Below are 23,271 nucleotides of genomic sequence, written 5' to 3'. Positions count from 1 at the left end.
AACAACATGCACTTTGAGAGTGCAGACAGCCCATTTCAGGCGCGCTAAGAACATATATTTTTCCACGATTTCAGCACTCAGTTTAACCATACCTAAATAGACACAAAATACTGCATTACACAAGACTACCCGTATGTACTCGAATGATTGAAAAAAATAAATGTTTTTAAGCTAAATTATTGGTAAGCACATTTTATGTATAATAATTTACGTAAAACTGCGAGTAATGAATAAAGTTTTCATCAATTAATATATTCTGTAGACATACCCTCATCCGCTCTCTTTTCCTGAAAGCTGATCTGTCCAGTTTTGGAGTTGATGTCAGCAGGCCAGGGAAGCTAGGGTCGATATTCTTCTCTTGATCATCTTCGGTTGCATAAGGGACGGTGTGAGCCAAGACATCCAGGGGGTTTAGCTCGCTCGTATGCGGGAACAAACTGCCGCCATTGCTTGCCGTGCTACCGAGGGCCTTTGTCCCTGAATAGCTCACACACTCCGGCAGATTCCTTTGGGGTCTGGCGGCAGACTTCTTTGACTTTATCGTTGGAAATGCATCTGCTTTGAGTGTCGCAGGATATCCACACATTCTTGACATCTCTGTCGTAGCATAGCTTTCGTAGGTAAAGTGTGCAGAACAAACGACTGACCATTTCGTCGGCTTTCCCCACACCCTCGTATTTTGAACAAATTTCGTCCAATTTCTTGCCACTTTCGCATCTTTGGGCCACTGGTGCAACTTGAATCCGTCCCTGTTCGTGTTGTTACACCCTCCGACAACACACCGACGAAAGTGAGAAAATGGCGTATTGCTTCCCGATGTGACGTCACAACGTGACGTCATCGCTCCGAGAGCAAATAATAGAAAGGTGTTTAATACGCCAAAATTCACCCATTTAGAGTTCGGAAATCGGTTAAAAAAAATAGATGGTCTTTTTTCTGCAACATCAAGGTATATATTGACGCTTACATAGGTCTGGTGATAATGTTCCCCTTTAACATTATGTGAGCTTGCAAAACTTGCAATTCCAAAATGAAGCATCCTCGGGATGTTGCACAATCTTTAAACAAGATTTTCTAATTGGAGAAAACCAAAATATCTTATTTGAATAGGTGCTTTCTCAATTTTAACATTTTAAAATTAGAATAGACAAAATATAATGAATCAACATTTTGCTGTAAAAATTACTAAAAATAAAATACCGTAAATAGGTCCTAAAACTAGGGAAATTTCTAGAAAGTAATTTTAAAACTTGGCAAGTGGCAAATAATTGGCAGTGTCGTGCTGATGTACTATAGATCAGAAATAGTATTGATATTTCTGGTAACATTTTGGTGTGGCTGGCCCTGTTGGTTTGGACCCCAGGTTGCAGAGAGAACTGGCAAAGTGCGGGTAAAAATATGTTTAATGACAAAAACAAAGATGTGCAGCAAATCTCAAACACGCGTAGGAAGCACAAAATGCAAAGCAACACGTTGCTTTGGAGGAATGGGAGTAAACAGCAGTGGAACGGGAAAAAAATAAAGCTGGACAGAAAATAATACAAACTAAAATTAAATTAAAAATACATACAATAATATAATGAACTGTAATGGGATATCATAACCAATTTTAGTCCACTTAGCAATTTTCATGCCTGGCAAATCCTAATCAAGGCCAAATACAGAATATTATTTTAAAAAAATTATAAAAAAAATGCAATAGAGTGAAGCCACAAGCTTTGAAGGGACAAAACATATTCATAGAATGGCAATGTTTTTAGTTAAAGTGAAGTTTTATTTCTTAAAACAAGACAAAAAGTATTAAAAATATCTTCATTGTCTATTCAACTTTTGGAAATACCTAAATGTTTCAGGACGTACCGTTACAGAGATTCCTGCACCAATAGTGCAGTGGTGCATGTATTCCATAACTCTTTTATCACATTTCCTGCATAGAGTGCAGTTGAGTACACACAGGACTTCCTGTTAGGTTCCACACAGATACATTATTACTAACAGGATATCTGATTGCAACTTCAACTGAGACAGGATTTGTGTGTGTGTGCGTGTGTGTGTGTGTGTGTGTGTGTGTGTGTGTGTGTGTGTGTGTGTGTGTGTGTGTGTGTGTGTGTGTGTGTGTGTGTGTGTGTGTGTGTGTGTGTGTGTGTGTGTGTTCTTGTATTTCTACCCTTCTTGAGACATCAACAGGGAAAAGTATCTTCCATATGAGGACCGGTGAACAAGTTAGGACATAAATCATGGTCCCAATATGGAAAACCATTGCATCTAATAGAGAGCCAAATACTAAAGTACGTGAACATTGCTCCAAAGTCAGGATTTTTTGTCGATTAAATGTGCATACAAAAGTAAACATTGACAGGTACAAAGGCAGCAATATATGATAAAGCAAGATGGCAGCTACAGGACTTGCCTATTCATCTCTGAAAAAAACCTGCCAAGTAAACAGCTGATTTTACGACTTCCGGTGCTGACATAAGACAACTCGCGTCTAGGATGAACAAATATACTACGGTACTAAGGCCATTAACAGTTAGCTTCTACAGCTAGGTTGTTCAAAGTGCAGTACAGGGGCCATTTGTGGTCCGTCACTCGTTTGTTATCGGCCTTGAGCACATTACAAAACACGAAAAATAGAAATCTCATTTGCACCCCTGGTGGTGAAATCTATCAAAATTTGGGTTGTCCCAAAAAAGAGGGATTTTTCAAATTGACTGTGTGTCAGTTTTAAAAGTGCTCCCCCTCTGGTCAACATATGAAATAACAAGTGTGTGTGAAAATGTGAAGTCCTCCCCCTCTGGTCAACATATGTAATAACAAGTGTGTGTAAGAAATTGAAATGCACACCCTTTGGCCAAAATTAATAAAAAAATAAATAAAAAAAATGTATGTAACTTAAAGTAAATAATGACGATTAAAAACTGATTACACACAAAACAAACAAACAAAAAAAACAATATTAGGCAACACTTTAGTATGGGGAAAATATTCTAAGTAACAAAGACTTAATTTAGAGTTATTTGGACACTAGGGGAACATATAAGGGTTAGGGTTACTAATAAGCAATAATTCTGTGATTATTGAGGGAAGACTTAGTTAATGGCTTACTGGTTGTATAATAAGGCCATGCAGAATAAGGCATTAATACGTACTTAATAATGACTAATTAAGAGCCTATATGCTACTATTCTGCATGTTAATAAGCAATTAATTAATGGTGAATATGTTCCCCATACTAAAGCGTTACCAAACATTATTAACTAAAAGCTTACCTTTTTCATATTTGCATCATTTGTATATATTATTAATGTTGTAAATACAAATCTGTATATATCTAGAAAGGGTGGTCCTAAAGAGGTTGGCATTTTTGCGGAGGTCTCAAGAAGGTAACAAATACAAGAAAGTGTGTGTGTGTGTGTGTGTGTGTGTGTGTGTGTGTGTGTGTGTGTGTGTGTGTGTGTGCTCATCGATTTTTAAGGATGCACTTGAGTATTTGATTCTTGCATAGTGCTGGCATGGTTTTACTGGGAATCATCTATGCTGTTACCTTAATCCTTTAAGTTTGGCCTCAGAATAAGTAATATCTGATGTGATGGTTGACATACTCTGGTTACTTTGAACTAACCAATCATCTCACAGAACATGAAAGAGCATCTTTTCATCTGTTCCTTGTCGAAATAACAAAGAAAGGTATTCCCCCAAATGTCACACCAGTTGGTTCAACCCTAATTATTTTTGTCGTGATTTCCAACACTTTGCGTGTTGTGAACTCCTCTGATGAAAACGATTGGCACGTCATCCTGTTTTATTTATGAGGCATTTTTGCTTTTTCTGGCGCTCCAAGAAAAAGATGTCATCTCTAAATCATTATATTAATGGTGTGCTATTCCCAAGTCAAATAATGCTCCTAAACCCCTCTTTTCTTCTGTCACTCCCCCCTCTTGTTCCCTCTGCCATCTTCTTTCACCTTTCTCTTTGTCACAGCTTTGATATCAGCCGGCTGCTGCACCAACAACTGTAGAAATGTCAAGCTATGGGACAGGTAAGAACCCTGCAGCTTGTTCCCCTTCTTTGAAAGGCCTTTTGCATTAATCAGAGAAAAAGAACGGCCAATGAAGGTCACTGTCTGTTCTTTCCACCAGGGCTCCATAATCCTGTAATTAGATGTCGTTGTTCAGTCTTCTTTCTTTTAACCGCTTTCTTCAAAACTTCAGATTGAACCGCTCGGCTCAGAGGTACTTTAAATTAAGCTTGACATTTGCCAAAATTGAACTGGAAGTGGATGAACTCTTTTTTTCCCCGTAGACGACAGTCGAACCTTGATTAACTTAATTGGTTCTCAAACAGGGTTGGTAAATAGAAAAGTTTGCATATTGAAGCAAATTTCCCCATAAGAAATAATTTAAATATGTTCCAGCCTCGACAAAAGTCTATATTTTAGTAAAAACGTGTACACTTTGAACACAATATAAAGCACAGTACTTTATATCAAACAAACATAACATGTTTTGGTTAATAAAACCAATAAAACAACAAAAACGGAACTGTCCCTCTTCCTATGTAGCCGCCCTGCCGACACGCACACACACTGTCACTAGCCCTGTGGTGCACTCACAGTTTGACATCACAAACGTCTTTAACTTTAACACCCAGGTCATTAAAATAAAAAATAAAATCCAGTTTGCTTTGCCGGTTAATCTTCTTGGTGACCCTTTATTTTAAAAAGTATCGAAATACATTTTGATACCGGTACCAAAATATTGGTATTGGGACAACCCTATAAGGTTGTTAGGATTATCTGATGTATGCAAGATTATCACTGGTGAATTAATTAACTCATATTATGTCCTACATATGGTGAATGTTCATATTCATCTTGGAGAAAGCAAACCACCGAGTTTAAGTAACTAGTGGTATTTCAGTTTAAGCACATAATAAGATAAGGCCCCTTAGTTTGATTTTCGCAGGTGGATTGGATCACTTCTCGTAGGAAAGAGGCCCTAATTGGGACTTCGGAATGCATAAGTGATAACCATATCCTTGAGAAAAGACTACCTGTCTAGCTCAACACCAACATTTGAGTTATGACTTAAAGCAGTTGTTTTCCAGTCACTACACATTAACATCTCCTTACATGGGCAGGTTGTGCTGTCCTGACTTAGCACACACCCAGACAGAGAAAGAAGGAATACACTTCAATCATCATAATTATTATGATAATAATTGGTGCATCTAGTAGGGGGTCAAGCATCCCCTGTTTTTGAAAACTAGTGACACCTCTGTTTCAAACTTTAATCAAGGTTCCTTGAACGCACGACAGTTACATGCTATAACATGCAAAAGTAAAACTTGAAAATTAAATATCATTGTTCAGTCTTCTTTCTTTAAGCCGCTTTCTTCAAAACTTCAGATTGAACCGCTAGGCTCAGAGGTACTTTAAATTAAGCTTGACATATGCCAAAATTTAACTGGAAGTGGATAGAATATTTTTTTTCCCACAGACTACAGTGGAATCTTGATTAAGGTTGGTAAATAGAAAGTTTTGCTTATTGAAGCAAATTTCCCGATAAGAAATGTTGTAAATATGAATAATGTGTTCCAGCCTCGACAAAAGTCTATATTTTAGTAAAAGCTTGTACACTTTAAACACAATATAAAGTGCTATACTGTACTTTATGTCAAACAAACATAACAAGGTAGTGATGTATCAACTTTCTATTTATTAATAAAACCAATAAAACAACAAAAAAGGAACTGTCCCTCTGCCTATGCAGCCGCTCTGCCGACACGCACACACACTGTCACTAGCCCTGTGGTGCACTCACAGTTTGATATCGCAAACAGCCAGGTCATTAAAATGATTAAGAATAAAACATAAAATCCAGTTTACTTTCCCAGTTCATCTTCTTGGTGACCCTTTATTTTGAAAAGTATCGAAATACATTTTGATACCGGTTCCAAAATATTGGTATCGGGACAACCCTATTAGTTTGTTAGGATTATCTGATATATGCAATATTATCATTAGTGGATGATTATCATGAAGTGAACTAATTAACTCATATTATGTTCTACATATGATGAATGTTCATATTCATCTTGGAGAAAGCAAACCACCGAGTTTAAGTAACTAGTGGTATTTCAGTTTAAGCACATAATAAGATAAGGCCCCTTAGTTTGATTTTCGCAGGTGGATTGGATCACTTCTCGTAGGAAAGAGGCCCTAATTGGGACTTCGGAATGCAAAAGTGATAACCATATCCTTGAGAAAAGACTACCTGTCTAGCTCAACGCCAACATTTGAGTTATGACTTAAAGCAGTTGTTTTCCAGTCACTACACACAAACATCTCCTTACACGGTCAGGTTGTGCTGTCCTTATTTAGCACACACCGAGACAGAGAAAGAAGAAATACAAGACTGGTGGTTTGGCTTCTCCAGTCAGGAGTCCTTCATGTGTTTGACCGAGGTTCCTCCGGGTACTGCAGAGCTTAATGACGCTGGCTTGTAATAAAGCACATTTTGGTTCAGTAAAGTGTCTCCGACGTCTCTTTTGATCCAGCTGCACTGCCGTGTCATCCTTCTGCCAATCATCATAATTATTATGATAATAATTAGTGCATCTAGTAGGGGTCAAGCATCCCCTGTTTTTGAAAACTAGTGACACCTCTGTTTTGAACTTTAATCAAGGTTCCTTGAACGCACTACAGTTAAATGCTATAACATGCAAAAGTAAAACTTGAAAATCACTTTGTCCGATGCTGCCACAAACAGATGTATTATATATACATGACGTCACCATTGAGCTTTGGTGACGTCATGACGTCTGTGTTGAGTGAATAGTGAAGTGTTCCATGCTGGGTTTGTTGCTACCAGAATGAATGAACCAGTTTGCGTTTTTGCAAGTGGGCGTCTTTACACAAACCCAGGCCTTAATTATGTGGCCCTGCTAGTTGTTGTTATTCATGGTTTATTTACTCCAGATGAACTGCAGTACACGGTGTAGGCCAGGTGTAATCACAGCAGGACAACACTGCTTAGAGGTGACCCTATCCCGTCCACGTGTGGAATATTCTACATTTTCCATCAGCCCCCATTGGGGGGCTGGGCGAGATGGCTGTGTTAATATTTAATTATAGAGAGACAATAAGGCGTATCCTCCCTTAGGCTTAAATGCCCCCATGGTTCCTCCTGTAAAACACCTACGCATAACCATATATAATTACAAAAGAAGTCTTTAACACATTGTTTTCTCACTTCATGCAATGTAACGAGCACACATTCCCATTCCTTTTTTTTTACACCCTCATTTTTTTTTTTTTAGCCCACTATAACTTCGAGTATCTTGCAAAAAAATAAATAAAAAAAAGCAGCAACTTGCGTGTGGAAAAGAAAGGAAAGTGTTGTTTGAGACAGGAAATGATTTGTAGTCTCAGAAAGGCCGCAACAATAGAGCACACTGAAGCTACGCTGCAAGCCTTCCCTGGGCTCTCTGACATGGTGCAGGGGTGACGCAGGCAGGAATAGGAGGATCAGTCAGAACACAAGGAAAAACGACAATTTTAGCAAGATCAGCTTTTTATATATATTTTTTTTACTGACAGACAGTATACATTTGACCAACTTGTATTATCAATTATGATTATTTAAGTATATTGTTCAATACAAACAAAATGTTTCTTATCTTATCTTCAAGCATATTGTCAGTGCATTTGTGATAGGATCTGACATGAAGATGACTTGTATTGATAACAAAAACAACCTTGGAGTCATTCCATTGTGCACCTTTTTGTCTCAGGCTCCCGTTGTTTTGCATTCTGTTCCACTGTTGCACTGCCAATGCTTGCTCACATACCGTACTTGACATTCATTTTTTTTCTGCAGACAACATTTAAAATATATCAGTACAATGACATCGTAGCCAAAGAGAGGATGGATGCTGTGGAACATGTGCTTCTGCTTTATAGAGCAGTCAGGGGCAGTGATGCATGCGTTTAAAGACGCCATAACATTGACAGTGCTTGTTTAATGATGAGGTATACAAGTGATGGATGTCAAACTGCAGCTCAAAATGCCTAAACCGGGGGTCGGCAACCCAAAATGTGGAAAGAGCCATATTGGTCCACACATACAAAAAAGTAATCGGTATGGAGCTGCAAAAAATTTAAAGACTTATAATGAAGACGACACATGATGTAAGTGTCTATATTAGCCATATTAGCCTACTATCAAAATGACTATGTGTCGCAGGCTGACGCAAATCTTCGTTGACAGAAATGTTGAAATGTAATATTTATTCTACACATTTTTATAACATTGGAAAACATTAGTAACACTTCTCGGAGTGTGAGATATTTCCTGGAAATGACTGTCTTAGAATGGCCAAAGGTATAGATGTATGTGTCCAAGTTTAAGAAAATGGCAGGCTGTCTTCTTCTAATGGATGTATTACAATCTTTGCAAGCTGGGTAACGTTTGCTGTGGTCTGGAACAACATGGCACACAAATAATTATCAGAAATGCAGCCTATATTACATACAGATAATCTGTTATGAAACATGGAAAAATAAACTAAATACACAGAGGACACAAGTAAAGGAATTAAATGAGCTACCTAGAAAGGAGGCATAATGATGCAATATGTACATACCGCTGGCCTAAATAGCATGTTAGCGTGGATTAGCTTGCAGTCATGCAGTGACCAAATATGCCTGACTAGCACTCCAACAAGTCAATAACATCAACAAAGCTCGCCTATGTGCATTCATGCACAGCATAAAATGTTTGTTGGACAAAATGAGACAAAGAAGGAGTGGCATAAAACACGTCTTTCTGTGACAGCGTCGGAGAAAGTTGTACATGTAAAGAAACCGTTAAATCACAGTCCACACAACGGTGAGTTCAAGGACCGCTGAAATTAGTAGGACAAAACGGCGCTCTCCAAATACTCTCATCAGTGAAGCATAAACACAAATATATTAAACAGTGGGCTTTCTAACAATTAGGAAGGTCCGTGTCGTGTTTGTCCTCCTACAGAAACCATATTACAACAAAAAAACATATTTTTCACGCCATTTTTTTCCATTTCCATATATTTTTGAAAAAGCTCCCTGGAGCCACCGCGGGTTGCTGACCCCCCGGCCTAAACTATTGTTCAACCGTGACTCTACCACAATTGTACTGCAAATATTTGGATATTAATCAATGAATTTCAGCAACACAATTGAATGCATGTATTTGGCATTACAAGTAAAACTGTTGGATCAACTCAAAGATGTCCCATTATGCAAAACCAACTCGTCTAACCTGTTGGTACCTGTTTTGGTGTATTTGGGATCTCAATAAATCCACAAAATGTAAACTCAAACATAGGAGGCATGGCAGAGATATTTGTAATACAAGGTTGCCTTCTTCCAAACTTTCTCCGAACGAACCGTTTGGAATTTGAGACTTTAGTGACATATTTTGCCTTAGTTACGTCAGCAGATATCTCTATATATGGCGGAGGTTTACCCAAAGAGATTTGCGCGAGTGCGCCATCAAAGTTGCAGTTCGGGATGTTACGATATAAAAACTTCATATCACGGTTATTGTGACCAAAATTGTTACCTTTATCATTATTATTGCGGTATTGTTGAATGTACTCTAAAAATGCTTATACCCACGCTGAAATCTTTTGATTAAGTTGTACATTTATGAACATAACTAAAATAGATACACAGACTGTTGGAAAACCTCCTATTTTGCATGTTTTGTATTTATTATGCTTCACTTATTGTATCTTAGTCTTAGTATTGTATCTATTGTAATGGCTAAGCTTTTATAATTCTAAATATTGGGTTGTACTATAGTATTTTAAAATGTATTTAAATGGAAAGTGTGTAACAAATAAAATCTATTATTATTATTTATTAGTTCTTCCGGACGTTGTGTCTTACTCCGTTCATCGTTCCTTGAACGCACTGGAAAAACACTTTTCGTCTTAGAGAGCATAGCTTGTCAGTTCAATGTGCACAATCAAATCGCTTGAATTTTGTTGACATCAGTTTAGATCCTCGGTGGCAAGGCCCCAGGGGTAGATGAGATCCGCCCGGAGTTCCTTAAGGCTCTGGATGCTGTGGGGCTGTCTTGGTTGACAAGACTCTGCAGCATCGCGTGGACATCGGGGGCGGTACCACTGGATTGGCAGACCGGGGTGGTGGTTCCTCTCTTTAAGAAGGGGAACCGGAGGGTGTGTTCTAACTATCGTGGGATCACACTCCTCAGCCTTCCCGGTAAGGTCTATTCAGGTGTACTGGAGAGGAGGCTACGCCGGATAGTCGAACCTCGGATTCAGGAGGAACAGTGTGGTTTTCGTCCTGGTCGTGGAACTGTGGACCAGCTCTATACTCTCGGCAGGGTCCTTGAGGGTGCATGGGAGTTTGCCCAACCAGTCTACATGTGCTTTGTGGACTTGGAGAAGGCATTCGACCGTGTCCCTCGGGAAGTCCTGTGGGGAGTGCTCAGAGAGTATGGGGTATCGGACTGTCTGATTGTGGCAGTCCGCTCCCTGTATGATCAGTGCCAGAGCTTGGTCCGCATTGCCGGTAGTAAGTCGGACACGTTTCCAGTGAGGGTTGGACTCCACCAAGGCTGCCCTTTGTCACCAATTCTGTTCATAACTTTTATGGACATAATTTCTAGGCGCAGTCAAGGCGTTGAGGGGATCTGGTTTGGTGGCTGCAGGATTAGGTCTCTGCTTTTTGCAGATGATGTGGTCCTGATGGCTTCATCTGGCCAGGATCTTCAGCTCTCACTGGATCGGTTCGCAGCTGAGTGTGAAGCGACTGGGATGAGAATCAGCACCTCCAAGTCCGAGTCCATGGTTCTTGCCCGGAAAAGGGTGGAGTGCCATCTCCGGGTTGGGGAGAAGATCTTGCCCCAAGTGGAGGAGTTCAAGTACCTCGGAGTCTTGTTCACGAGTGAGGGAAGAGTGGATCGTGAGATCGACAGGCGGATCGGTGCGGCGTCTTCAGTAATGCGGACGCTGTATCGATCCGTTGTGGTGAAGAAGGAGCTGAGCCGGAAGGCAAAGCTCTCAATTTACCGGTCGATCTACGTTCCCATCCTCACCTATGGTCATGAGCTTTGGGTTATGACCGAAAGGACAAGATCACGGGTACAAGCGGCCGAAATGAGTTTCCTCCGCCGGGTGGCGGGGCTCTCCCTTAGAGATAGGGTGAGAAGCTCTGCCATCCGGGAGGAGCTCAAAGTAAAGCCGCTGCTCCTCTACATCGAGATGAGCCAGATGAGGTGGTTCGGGCATCTGGTCAGGATGCCACCCGAACGCCTCCCTAGGGAGGTGTTTAGGGCACGTCCGACCGGTAGGAGGCCGCAGGGAAGACCCAGGACACGTTGGGAAGACTATGTCTCCCGGCTGGCCTGGGAACGCCTCGGGGTCCCACAGGAAGAGTTGGACAAAGTGGCTGGGGAGAGGGAAGTCTGGGCTTCCCTGCTTAGGCTGCTGCCCCCGCGACCCGACCTCGGATAAGCGGAAGAAGATGGATGGAGACGGATGGATAAGTTTAGATTGGGGTATGTTGTTTCTTAACAAGCAATGTCGATGTAACGATGAACAGTATTATTGATAACCGCGGTAAAACTCCCAACGCTTAGCATTACCAATTTAAATAAAAATTATCCAAAAAACGTGATTGATATATGCACTTTGATAAACCCATTAACTGACTGGCACCAGCGAGCTAGCTTAAATGCTAACATTAAAACAAGAGACATTAACAGCTTTCCCCATTAAGAAACAACATATCTTGATCTAAAGTTATGTAAACACGTTGCTGACTGACCAACTCAGGTATTAGATTGTGTACATTGAACACAGAGGTTGTGCTCTTTTAAAACAGAGTGATCCTTCTATACTTAGAAAAACACAAGACTGTAGGTGTTTTTACGGTGCATTCAAGGACTGCTGATCAGAGTAGGACACGAAAACGCCCGCCAGAAATAATAAATAATAATACATTTGATGTATCACACACTTTTCATTTAAATACATCTTAAAGTGCTACAGTACAAACCAATATTTAAAACAATAAAATGCCAAGCCATTAAAATAGATAACATTTTAAGACTAAAACACTTTCAGCAAAGCATAAGAAACGCAAAACTATTGTGGGGTTTCTCACAATGTGTCTAATTATTTTAAAATGTATAACTTTGTAAAAAAAAAAATATTGTTTGTATCAGCACATGCAACAATACCTGATTGGATCAGAACAATAGGAGACCCCAAGGAACTCTGTGAAGATCTAAGATTGTAGATTTGCACCAGTTGGGAAGCCTTTTAGAGACATTTCAGAACAACAGTACTGAAGCTAAATGAGTCCATTTAGATGTGTCACCACTTTGCCAAGGTCTCAAATGAAAGTAAATTGGTGAAGATGTTCACGAACATCATAGGAACCACAATGACCTGGAAACTGCTGGAATACCATTGTCACTATCGACAGTTGTACATCGCCGTGGACTGGGAAGGTCCTGATTAAAAGGATACCGTCCTGTCGCACTAACATCTCTGATCATGAAGTCTCTTGAGAGATCTGTCCTCTATCACCTTCAAACTGATGCCAGCACATACGCTGACCCACTCCAGTTTGCTTACTACCAGCACAGAGGCGTGGATGATGCTGTGCTGACACTCCTACACGGAGCCACCACCCACCTTGAAAAGTCAGAGTCTCTTGTCCGGCTAGTGTTTGTGGATTTTTGTTCAGTGCATTGGGGCAGCATGGCTCAGGTGGTAGAGTTGTTGTCTCCCAACCAGAAGTTTGCGAGTTCAATACTCAATCCAAATGTGACCATGTTGAAATATCCTTTACTCCCAGTTGCTCCTTATGTTTCATCGCTAATAGGTACATGTGGTGATAGTGTCAAAGCAAAGTATCTTGTTGGTAGAAAAGCGCTATTCAAGCAAAATCCATTTACCATTAAAAACACCTCAATAATCTTATCTAAGCTGCTCCAGATAAAGGCTAGCCCACACCTGATTGTTTGAGTCTTATCTTTTTTAACAAGATCAGGGTTAATGGTTATCTCAGCACATCACTTACCATCTATACAGGAGCCCCACAAGGATCCGTAATATATCCAGTACTGTACACATTACACACCAATGATTGCATAAGCACTAGCCCGGGAATCGCCTATCAAAAATTCAGATGACACAGTTATTATGGACACTACTAACAGTGAAGGATGGTTACTTGTGGACTTGTTTGCTGATTGGTGCAAACACAACTGTCTTGACCTCTAAACTTTCAAAACAGTTATTGGTTTTCAAAACTGCAGTCATTCAACCTCTTCTAAAAAAGCGGAGCCTAGATGCCTCTGTTATCAACAACTGCAGACCAATTTAAAATCAACCATTGATAAGTAAAATAATTGAGAAACTTGTCCTCCAACAACTAAATCACTTCTTGGCTTCTACTGGCTGCCACAACAACTTCCAGTCAGGATTTCGACCTCTTCATAGCACAGAGACGGCCCTTCTTAAAGTTATAAATTACATCCGTCTAAACACAGACTCTGGCAAAACTTCAGTATTAATGCTATTGGACGTCAGTGCTGCATTTGACACTGTCGACCACTCGATACTTTTGGACAGGTTGGAAAACTGGGTGGGGATCTCAGGCACAGTTTTAAACTGGTTCAAGTCATATCTACAAGATAGGAACTATTTTTTTTTCCACTGGTGACTTTGTATCAGAACCGTGTGGAGTCCCCCAAGGTTCAATCTTGGGGCCGACTTTATTTAACATCTATATGCTCCCACTAGGACAAATCATGCAAAATAATAACATTGACCATCATTGCTATGCCGATGACACCCAAATCTATGTAGCGCTATCACCAAATGGCCCCATAGATCTTCTGTGCCAGTGCATTGAGCAAGTCAAACACTGGATGTGCCAACATTTCCTACAACTAAATGAAGATAAAACTGAGAATTGTTTTTGGTGCTAAAAAAGAAAGGTTTAAAGTCATCCAACACCTTCAATCACTGTCCCTGAAAACCTCAAATAAAGCCAGAAATCTTGGGGTTATTTTAGATTCTGATTTACATTTCGACAGTCACATCAAATCAGTAACAACATCGGCCTACTATCACCTCAAAAATGTAACAAGACTTAGAGGGCTCATGTCAGCTCAAGACTTAGAAAAACTTGTACATGCCTTTATTACCAGTCGGCTAGACTATTGTAATGGTCTCCTTGCAGGTCTTCCCAAAAAAACTGTCAGGCAGCTACAGCTTGTTCAGAATGCTGCTGCTAGAGTTCTAACAAAGACCAAAAAATGTGAGCACATTACACCAATTCTTAAATCCTTACATTGGCTCCCTGTACATCAGAGAATTGATTTCAAAATCCTCCTGCTCACATATAAAACACCACATGGTCTAGGGCCGAAGTATATCACCGATATGCTCCCACTATATAAGCCCTCTAGATCACTAAGATCTTCTGAGACCAATCTGTTAGCGGTTCCCAGAGTAAACTCAAATCAAGGGAGAGCATCATTCAGTCTCTATGCAACAAATAGCTGGAATAAACTTCCTGAAGATGTCAGACTTTCCCCAACTCTGACTACTTTTAAAACTAGACTGAAAACTTTTATGTTAACCTTAGCTTTCAGCTAAATCTTTTAATCTTTTAACTTTTAACGTCCGCACTGTTTTTATTTTTATTGTCTGCATTTTAATTTTGCTTTTATTTTCTTTCATTTCACTTTATTGTCTGTGAAGCACTTTGAGTCTGCCTTGTGTATGAAAAGCGCTATACAAATAAAGTTGCCTTGCCTTGCCTTGCCTTAGCAGTGGGCGGGCCGTGTGTTTCCCACCTAGGCCTTCAGTGATGTCCGACTTCAATGAATACCTCTCAAAATACCATCATTAATGTCACCACATGACCATTGCTGGATAAATACTATACAGGGCATTGAATCACCACCAACAGTGTACAAAATGGGTTATTTTCTGGCACATTCAAAAATCAATAATCAATCAATCAATCAATGTTTATTTATATAGCCCTAAATCACAAGTGTCTCAAAGGGCTGCACAAGTCACAACGACATCCTCGGTTCAGAGCCCACATAAGGGCAAGGAAAAACTCACAACCCAGTGGGATGTCAATATGAATGACTATGAGAAACCTTGGAGAGGACCGCAGATGTGGGTGACCCCCACCCCCTCTAGGGGAGACCGGATGCAATGGACGTCGAGTGGGTCTAGCATAATATTGTGAAATCAATCAATCAATCAATGTTTATTTATATAGCCCTAAATCACAAGTGTCTCAAAGGGCTGCACAAGCCACAACGACATCCTCGGCTCAGATCCCACATCAGGGCAAGGAAAAACTCACAACCCAGTGGGATGTCAATGAGAATGACAATGAGAAACCGTAGAGACGACCGCAGACGTGGGTTCTGGGAATCACTAATAAGTCGGAGTTCTTTGAACGCAGATTTCTTGCCGGGACATGTGGTACCATACAATCGGCAAGATAGGATGGAGCTAGACCGTGTAGTATTTTATACGTAAGTAGTAAAACCTTAAAGTCACATCTTAAGTGCACAGGAAGCCAGTGCAGGTGAGCCGGTATAGGCGTAATATGATCAAACGTTCTTGTTCTTGTTCTTGTCAAAAGAACTCCACCCTCCTGTGACTTTGAAGCTATTTTGGGGGACTTCTGGAATCCGTCCCTTACGGCAATTCTCTCTTTGTTGCCATGGACGCTAATTTTTCGCACATGCCTCTGGTTAGTGGTCAAGACCCTCACCTGATCCTGAAAACCTGCATCAGTAATTAAAACATATCTTATGTGGTACTGTCAAAATAAAAATTCCTCGTCTCACAAGATGTAGTTTCTCTTAAGTATCCTTCTTGAAAATGGCCTTGCAAATATATATCTGCCACCTAATCAACATGTTGCTCTCCTTCTTTGTGAGTACCGGCGAGTTTTCTTTGGCTTTCTATGGCTCATATGGCTCCTGTGCCACTTCCTGTTTTCCCAACTTGTGATTGGATACTTACTCGGGACTCCCTAGTGAGTATCCAATCACAGCGTAAGGCCATCTAGAAGGCCTTACTGACAACAACTCGTGATCTGATTGGCTATTGCAACTGTCTATCACTGGTATGTTCACTTACAGTGCACGGACGCCCTCATTGTTGATTCTGAAGGCTCTGGGCAGATTTTGTACAGCATGGCAACAACATAAGCTCGCTGAGTTCTTATTGGATGCAAACTGTAACCTAAAAACAACAGCACTGGAAAGAGCATAATATGACACAAAGAGAATATGAATACTTTTAGATATTTAGGGAAAGTAAATAAAAGAATACTTTTATCTTTAATTATGATCATGATTTCTGGTTATGTAAGGCCATCAGAGAAGGCTTTGCTGGCCCTGACGGCACACCACTGGGTTTTAGAAAGGAACAACACACCATGAAGGACGATGCGATAGAACAAGTCAAGTCATACGAATACCTTGGAATACAATCGATCATAAACGTTCATTTCAAGTCAACAGTGAGCACATTTTCACTGAATGTCAGCAATGTCTTTATTTTCTAAGAAAACTGATTCATTTATGACATTTAACATAACGGCCTGGTATGGGTCACTCAGCCCCAGAACACACTCAATTAGGTCATCAAGCTTAGTAGTAAAATTATTGGACGAGAACCATACTTTTTTCCGGGAGACTCCCGAAATTTAGCGCCTCTCCCGAAAACCTCCCGGAAGAAATTTTCTCCCGAAAATCTCCCGGAATTCAGCCGGAGCTGGAGGCCACGCCCCCTCCAGCTCCATGCGGACCTGAGTCCAGTGTGCGCACACAAGGAGACGAAGCAGAAGAACGAGACTGTAGTCGAAGAGCGCAGGGGAGACACTTCTCCAGGGCCGATATATGCTCGGGGCAACACCCTTCACCTTACCCAGCAGTGGGTCTCCACAGCGGACGACTTTAGGGTGAATGATGAGTCCAGCGATTAGTTGCAAATCTTGCTTTATTGATTGCTTGCACACAGCCAATCCAACACAAAACCAACTAGTCCCTCCCCACACTCACGCTACCCCGCTCCCTCTCTTCTCTCGCCCACACACTCACTGACGTCACTCACCTCACATGCTGTCACCTATTAAAGGGCCACACACACACACATACGCTACTCTCATAACACACAGTACAGTTAGTAGAACAACTGTGTTTTCATTACTGTGTATTTGATAGGTGCCATTGCCCCGGAATTGTATTGCATTGTACTTTCAAGTACAACAATGAGTAGATGAGTGTTATGTGTGTGTATATGTGTAAATAAATGAACACTGAAATTCAAGTATTTATTTTATTTATAAAATAAATAAATATATATATAGCTAGAATTCACTGAAAGTCAAGTATTTCATACATATATATATATGTATATATATATATATATATATATATATGAATTCTAGCTGTAAATATACTCCTCCCCTCTTCTTAACCACGCCCCCAACCACGCCCCCCGCCCCAAGCACGCCCCGCCCCCCACCTCCCGAAATCGGAGGTCTCAAGGTTGGCAAGTATGACGAGAACAGGAACAACTCTTTTTGTTTCATCCACATAATTTTTCACAAAAATCTGCACATTTTCTGTTGATACTCTAAGTGTGTTATATCAACAACAATTACTGTTAAGTGATGTAAATAAACAAAGGTCCTTTTCTTACTCATACTTGAATACTGAATATTTGCTCCCCAGTTTATGTTTCAATATTTCCTTCTAACCCTCCTTCTTCTTTTCCTTTCTAGCTTCGACGCCTCCTCTTGACCTCACTGTGGTCATCTCCTCAGAGGAATAAGCATCACAGCGGAAGAGCCTTTTTGCAGCCCGCGGTACCACGCTCCAAGACACCGGAGGGTCCGCTGTCCATCCCCGGCCTCCTTCATGTGTGCAGCCCCTGAAAACAACCTGCCTTCACGTTTTCATCCCTACATATTGAACGCTTTGCAGAGGGAGGATGTGGCAGAATATGATTAGTTGCGTTGTGTGCAAGAACTGTGCTGCAGAAATATCGATCAGAGTGGATGTCTCTCCCTGCCAAAAGTGACACGGCTACCTCTCGGAGAGAACCCAGAGGAGAGGGTTGCGTGCTGGAAGATTGTTTTTGTGCACTGAGAATTAAAAAAAAAAAAAAGGAAATTGTGCACGAAGTTCAGCACTACTGGACTATTTTGTCTGACACGATAACAGTGCCTGCACAAGCTCCATATGGTTGTCCACCAAATCCACAGCGCACTCTTGGAACATAGTGGACATGCTGTATTGAACTGCTTTATTTTGCGTTTAAGGATAATTACTTTAAAACAGTAAACGGGGTCAAACTTTTGTTTCCAGATTTGCAGTGCATTACTTTTTGTGCAAAATTCTCATTAAACACATTCTTTCTGTTTACAAGTTTAGCTTATTGGTGAATAATCAATTCAGCTTCTTCCACATTCCTACTTTTCTAATTTCAGTGGGTCTCTTCCCCTCGTCTCCTTCAAATGTTGTTCTTTTTTTTTTTTTTTTTTAAAGTGTGAAGTAAGACTTCTGTAATCTAATGTTCCGTCTGTCCACCTCCAATCCATCATTTATCACCCTATGTACCTTTCTCGTTAAAAAGTCATGTTTTAACTGCTCTTCAAAACAAAACGTAAAAAAATATGGACAAAATATAACTTTTCCTGTGTCTTAAGCCAAGACGGTCATTATAGCTGCTGACAGGTGTTGTAGTCGATAAAATGCAATGTTCAGGTGTCATTTTGTTTTGTATTGCTTTTTCTCCTGTGAAGCGCCTATATTGAAGCTGGGAGCCATGTTTTTTGTTTTTTACAAGAAAGCAAAGTCCAAGTAAAATGTAGATTATTGGATTAGTTTTCTATATTTATCAATATATATATGAATATATTATGACCATTATTTTTGACTTACAGGTATTAGAACTAATATATCAAGATGTATAAGATATATATCAATTAATAAACAGACGTCTTTATTTAAAAGGAGCATTTTTTGCAATTATTTCATGAGTTGCTGTGTTATGTGTGTTGTGTTTTACTGAGAGGAGGTGACGGCAAACAGACACCAGGGGGCAGTATATACAATTATTTATTATATATATATATATATAGTCAACATATATATATATATATATATATATATATATATATATATATATATATATATATATATATATATATATATATATATATACAAACAATAATAAACAATACTACTAAACTAAGGAAATGGAGTGTGAACTAGAATACAAGAGTGTGTGGTGTAAGACTATGTGTGTAGTTAACTGAAGTGAGTGTTACCAACGTGTTGAACGAGATACGAGGAAGTCCATGGGGCAGGCAGGTTATCCAGGGCGAGAGAGAGGCGTCGGAATCCAGGGGCGAGCAAGAGGTCGAGGAACGAAGGAAGCAGTCAGAGTCCAGAGGGAGATCCAGGGGAAAATGAGACGCACAGCTCACTTTCCAGGCGACGGAGGGTACTGCGGGGACACGGGAGAAGACAAGGGACAAATCAAGGCACGGAGAGGAAACACGAATATAGCATAAAGCTTGTTGCTTACGGTACACCATGAGAAAGCTAAGTTCCCGCGCCGATCCTTGGGTCCACTGGTCCTTTATTGAGCTTGCCCTCATCAGACCCAGGAGTGTAGATTGCCGGTGAGTGATTGCAGCTGGTGGCTGCTGCAGGGCGGGAACGCGCGCGGCGCGTCCCTGGATGTGCGCACCCGTGGGCGTGTCCCGAGGTGCGCACAGACGGATGAGCGGCGTTGGCAGGAGCCTGAGCCGTAACAGTACCCCCTCCTTATGGACAGCTCCCAGATGTCCTACAGGTCGTACCACAAAAGGCACAGGAAAAAAAATCAAGGGAGGGCGGAGGGGTGAATTGGTGGTGGGTCGCCGACCCAAATGTCCCCGAATCCACCAAGGACGAGTCTGATGGCGGCGGCGAGAAGAACGCCGCTGAAGCCGGCGAGGCGGGCGACCAAGGGACGGCCACCATCTTGGCCGTCGGGAAGGCAGACGTGATTGGCGCCATGGTGCGTCTCGCCGGAAACGAGGATATGACGTCGTCGGCGGCGTGGAAGCGGCAGACGTCGGCGGCGGCGTGGAGGAAGACGTCATCGGCGAGGCAGGCGTGGAGGAAAACGTCATCGGCGGCGTGGAAGCGGCAGACATCGGCGGCGTGGAAGCGGCAGACATCGGCGGCGTGGAAGCGGCAGACATCGGCGGCGTGGAAGCGGCAGACATCGGCGGCGTGGAAGCGGCAGACGTCATCGGCGCCGTGGAAGCGGCAGACGTCGTCATCGGCGCCGTGGAAGCAGCGGACGTCAAAGGCGTGGAAGCAGCGGACGTCAAAGCCGGAGACGAGGAGGGCAGCTGAGGAGCTGGCCGAGGTGCTGAAGTCGGCGGAGCAGGCCGAGGTGCTGGAGTCGGCGGAGCCGGCAGAGGTGCTGGAGTCGGCGGAGCCGGCAGAGGGGCAGAGGTCGAGGCCAGCCTGGGAGCTGGTGGAGACGTGGGGGCCAGCCTGGGAGCTGGTGGAGACGTGCGGGCCAGCCTGGGAGCTGGTGGAGACGTGGGGGCCAGCCTGGGAGCTGGTGGAGACGTGGGGGCCAGCCTGGGAGCTGGTGGAGACGTGGGGGCCAGCCTGGGAGCTGGTGCTAGCTCGGAGACTAGCCGAGGGGTTGGTGCTAGCTCGGACGCTAGCCGAGGGGCTGGTGCTAGCTCGGACGCTAGCCGTGGGACAGGTGCTAGCTCGGACGCTAGCCGAGGGACAGGTACTAGCTCGGACGCTGGCCGAGGGACAGGTGCTAGCGCGGACGCTAGCAGAGGTACAGGTGCTAGCTCGGACGCTAGCCGAGGGACAGGTGCTAGCTCGGGGGCTAGCCAGGGGGCTGGTGGCTGCGGCTGGGAAAAGCGGAAGACAGATGGTATTTGTCTGGCAGGGGGTAGCCTGGCTGGGTGCAACTGCGCCACCACACCAGCACAGCCACCAGTACTATCCCCCCCCCTCTGAAAGCGGATGCCAGACGCTTCCTGCTGACTGAGTCTCTAAGGGTGGGAGGAGGGTGTCCAGGCGACGAGAAAATTCCTCCTTGCTTATCTCGCTACTGAACATGCCTTTCCAAGACTGCTCGGCAGGACAAGACAAATCCTCTGGTTTGAAGCGAAAAAAAGAAAAAGCCATAGTGAATGGGGCAAGAGGCAGAAAAAAAAAAAAATCACAGGGGCGGAACTAAAGTCACTGGGGAGGGGCTAAGGAACTGTGCCGTCAGGTCCTTTAATAATTTTGGCGGGAACTTACTGTTGTGTTTTACTGAGAGGAGGTGACGGCAAACAGACACCAGGGGGCAGTATATACAATTATTTATTATATATATATATATATATATATATATAGTCAACATATATATATATATATATATATATATATATATATATATATATATATACAAACAATAATAAACAATACTACTAAACTAAGGAAATGGAGTGTGAACTAGAATACAAGAGTGTGTGGTGTAAGACTATGTGTGTAGTTAACTGAAGTGAGTGTTACCAACGTGTTGAACGAGATACGAGGAAGTCCATGGGGCAGGCAGGTTATCCGGGGCGAGGGAGAGGCGTCGGAATCCAGGGGCGAGCAAGAGGTCGAGGAACGAAGGAAGCAGTCAGAGTCCAGAGGGAGATCCAGGGGAAAATGAGACGCACAGCTCACTTTCCAGGCGACGGAGGGTACTGCGGGGACACGGGAGAAGACAAGGGACAAATCAAGGCATGGAGAGGAAACACGAATATAACATAAAGCTTGTTGCTTACGGTACACCATGAGAAAGCTAAGTTCCCGCGCCGATCCTTGGGTCCACTGGTCCTTTATTGAGTTTGCCCTCATCAGACCCTGGAGTGTAGATTGCCGGTGAGTGATTGCAGCTGGTGGCTGCTGCAGGGCGGGGACGTGCGCGGCGCGTCCCTGGATGTGCGCACCCGTGGGCGTGTCCCGAGGTGCGCACAGACGGATGAGCGGCGTTGGCAGGAGCCTGAGCCGTAACAATGTGAGGTTCATGGCAATCTACCCTATAGGACAGCTGTGGCTACAAATGTAACTTGCCACCATTATTATGTGAATGTGGGGTGAATGGTAAGTGGTCTGTATTTATATAGCACTTTACATTATACAAACCCCGTTTCGATATGAGTTGGGAAATTGTTGTTAGATGTAAATATAAACGGAATACAATGATTTGCAAATCCTTTTCAACCCATATTCAATTGAATGCACTACAAAGACAAGATATTTGATGTTCAAACTCATAAACTTTCTTTTTTTTTTCCAAATAATAATTAACTTAGAATTTCATGGCTGCAACACGTGCCAAAGTAGTTGGGAAAGGGCATGTTTACCACTGTGTTACATCACCTTTTCTTTTAACAACACTCAATAAACGATTGGGAACTGAGGAAACTAATTGTTGAAGCTTTGAAAGTGGAATTCTTTTCCATTCTTGTTTTATGTAGAGCTTCAGTCGTTCAACAGTCCGGGGTCTCCGCTGTCGTATTTTACGCTCCATAATGCGCCACACATTTTCGATGAGAGACATGTCTGGACTGCAGGAAAGTACCCGCACTCTTTTTTTACGAAGCCACGCTGTTGTAACACGTGCTGAATGTGGCTTGGCATTGTCTTGCTGAAATAAGCAGGGGCGTCCATGAAAAAGATGGCGCTTAGATGGCAGCATATGTTGTTCCAAAACCTGTATGTACCTTTCAGCATTAATGGTGCCTTCACAGATGTGTAAGTTACCCATGCCTTGGACACTAATACACCCCCATTCCATCACAGATGCTGGCTTTTGAACTTTGCGTCGATAACAGTCTGGATGGTTTGCTTTGTCGAATATTTCCAAAAACAATTTGAAATGTGGACTCGTCAGACCACAGAACACTTTTCCACTTTGCATGAGTCCATCTTAGATGATCTCAGGCTCAGAGAAGCCGGCGGCGTTTCTGGATGTTGTTGATAAATGGCTTTCGCTTTTCATAGTAGAGCTTTAACTTGCGCTTACAGATGTAGCGACAAACTGTATTTAGTGACAGCGGTTTTCTGAAGTGTTCCTGAGCCCATGTGGTGATATCCTTTAGAGATTGATGTCGGTTTTTGATACAGTGTC

At 42.2% G+C, this 23,271-nt stretch overlaps 1 protein-coding gene across 2 annotated transcripts in view; it reads left to right on the top strand.

Moving 5' to 3' along the window:
• The window catches only part of ccdc85al (coiled-coil domain containing 85A, like), a 73,145-nt gene extending 54,047 nt beyond the window's left edge, over positions 1 to 19,098 (top strand). Inside the window, exons 3-4 of one of the 2 annotated variants that reach the window (XM_061988265.1) lie at positions 3,982 to 4,039; positions 17,855 to 19,098. In XM_061988265.1, the coding sequence (XP_061844249.1) occupies positions 3,982 to 4,039; positions 17,855 to 17,873 (77 nt within the window). In that variant the 3' untranslated portion in view covers positions 17,874 to 19,098. The remainder of the gene's footprint in view (positions 1 to 3,981; positions 4,040 to 17,854) is intronic. The other variant, XM_061988266.1, reaches the window with a different exon arrangement.
• The last annotated feature ends 4,173 nt before the right edge of the window (positions 19,099 to 23,271 follow it).

This window comes from Nerophis lumbriciformis, linkage group LG27 (assembly GCF_033978685.3).
Source record: "Nerophis lumbriciformis linkage group LG27, RoL_Nlum_v2.1, whole genome shotgun sequence".
In the NCBI taxonomy this organism is placed as follows: Eukaryota; Metazoa; Chordata; class Actinopteri; order Syngnathiformes; family Syngnathidae; genus Nerophis; species Nerophis lumbriciformis.
This window is presented reverse-complemented; position numbering and strand designations above follow the sequence as displayed.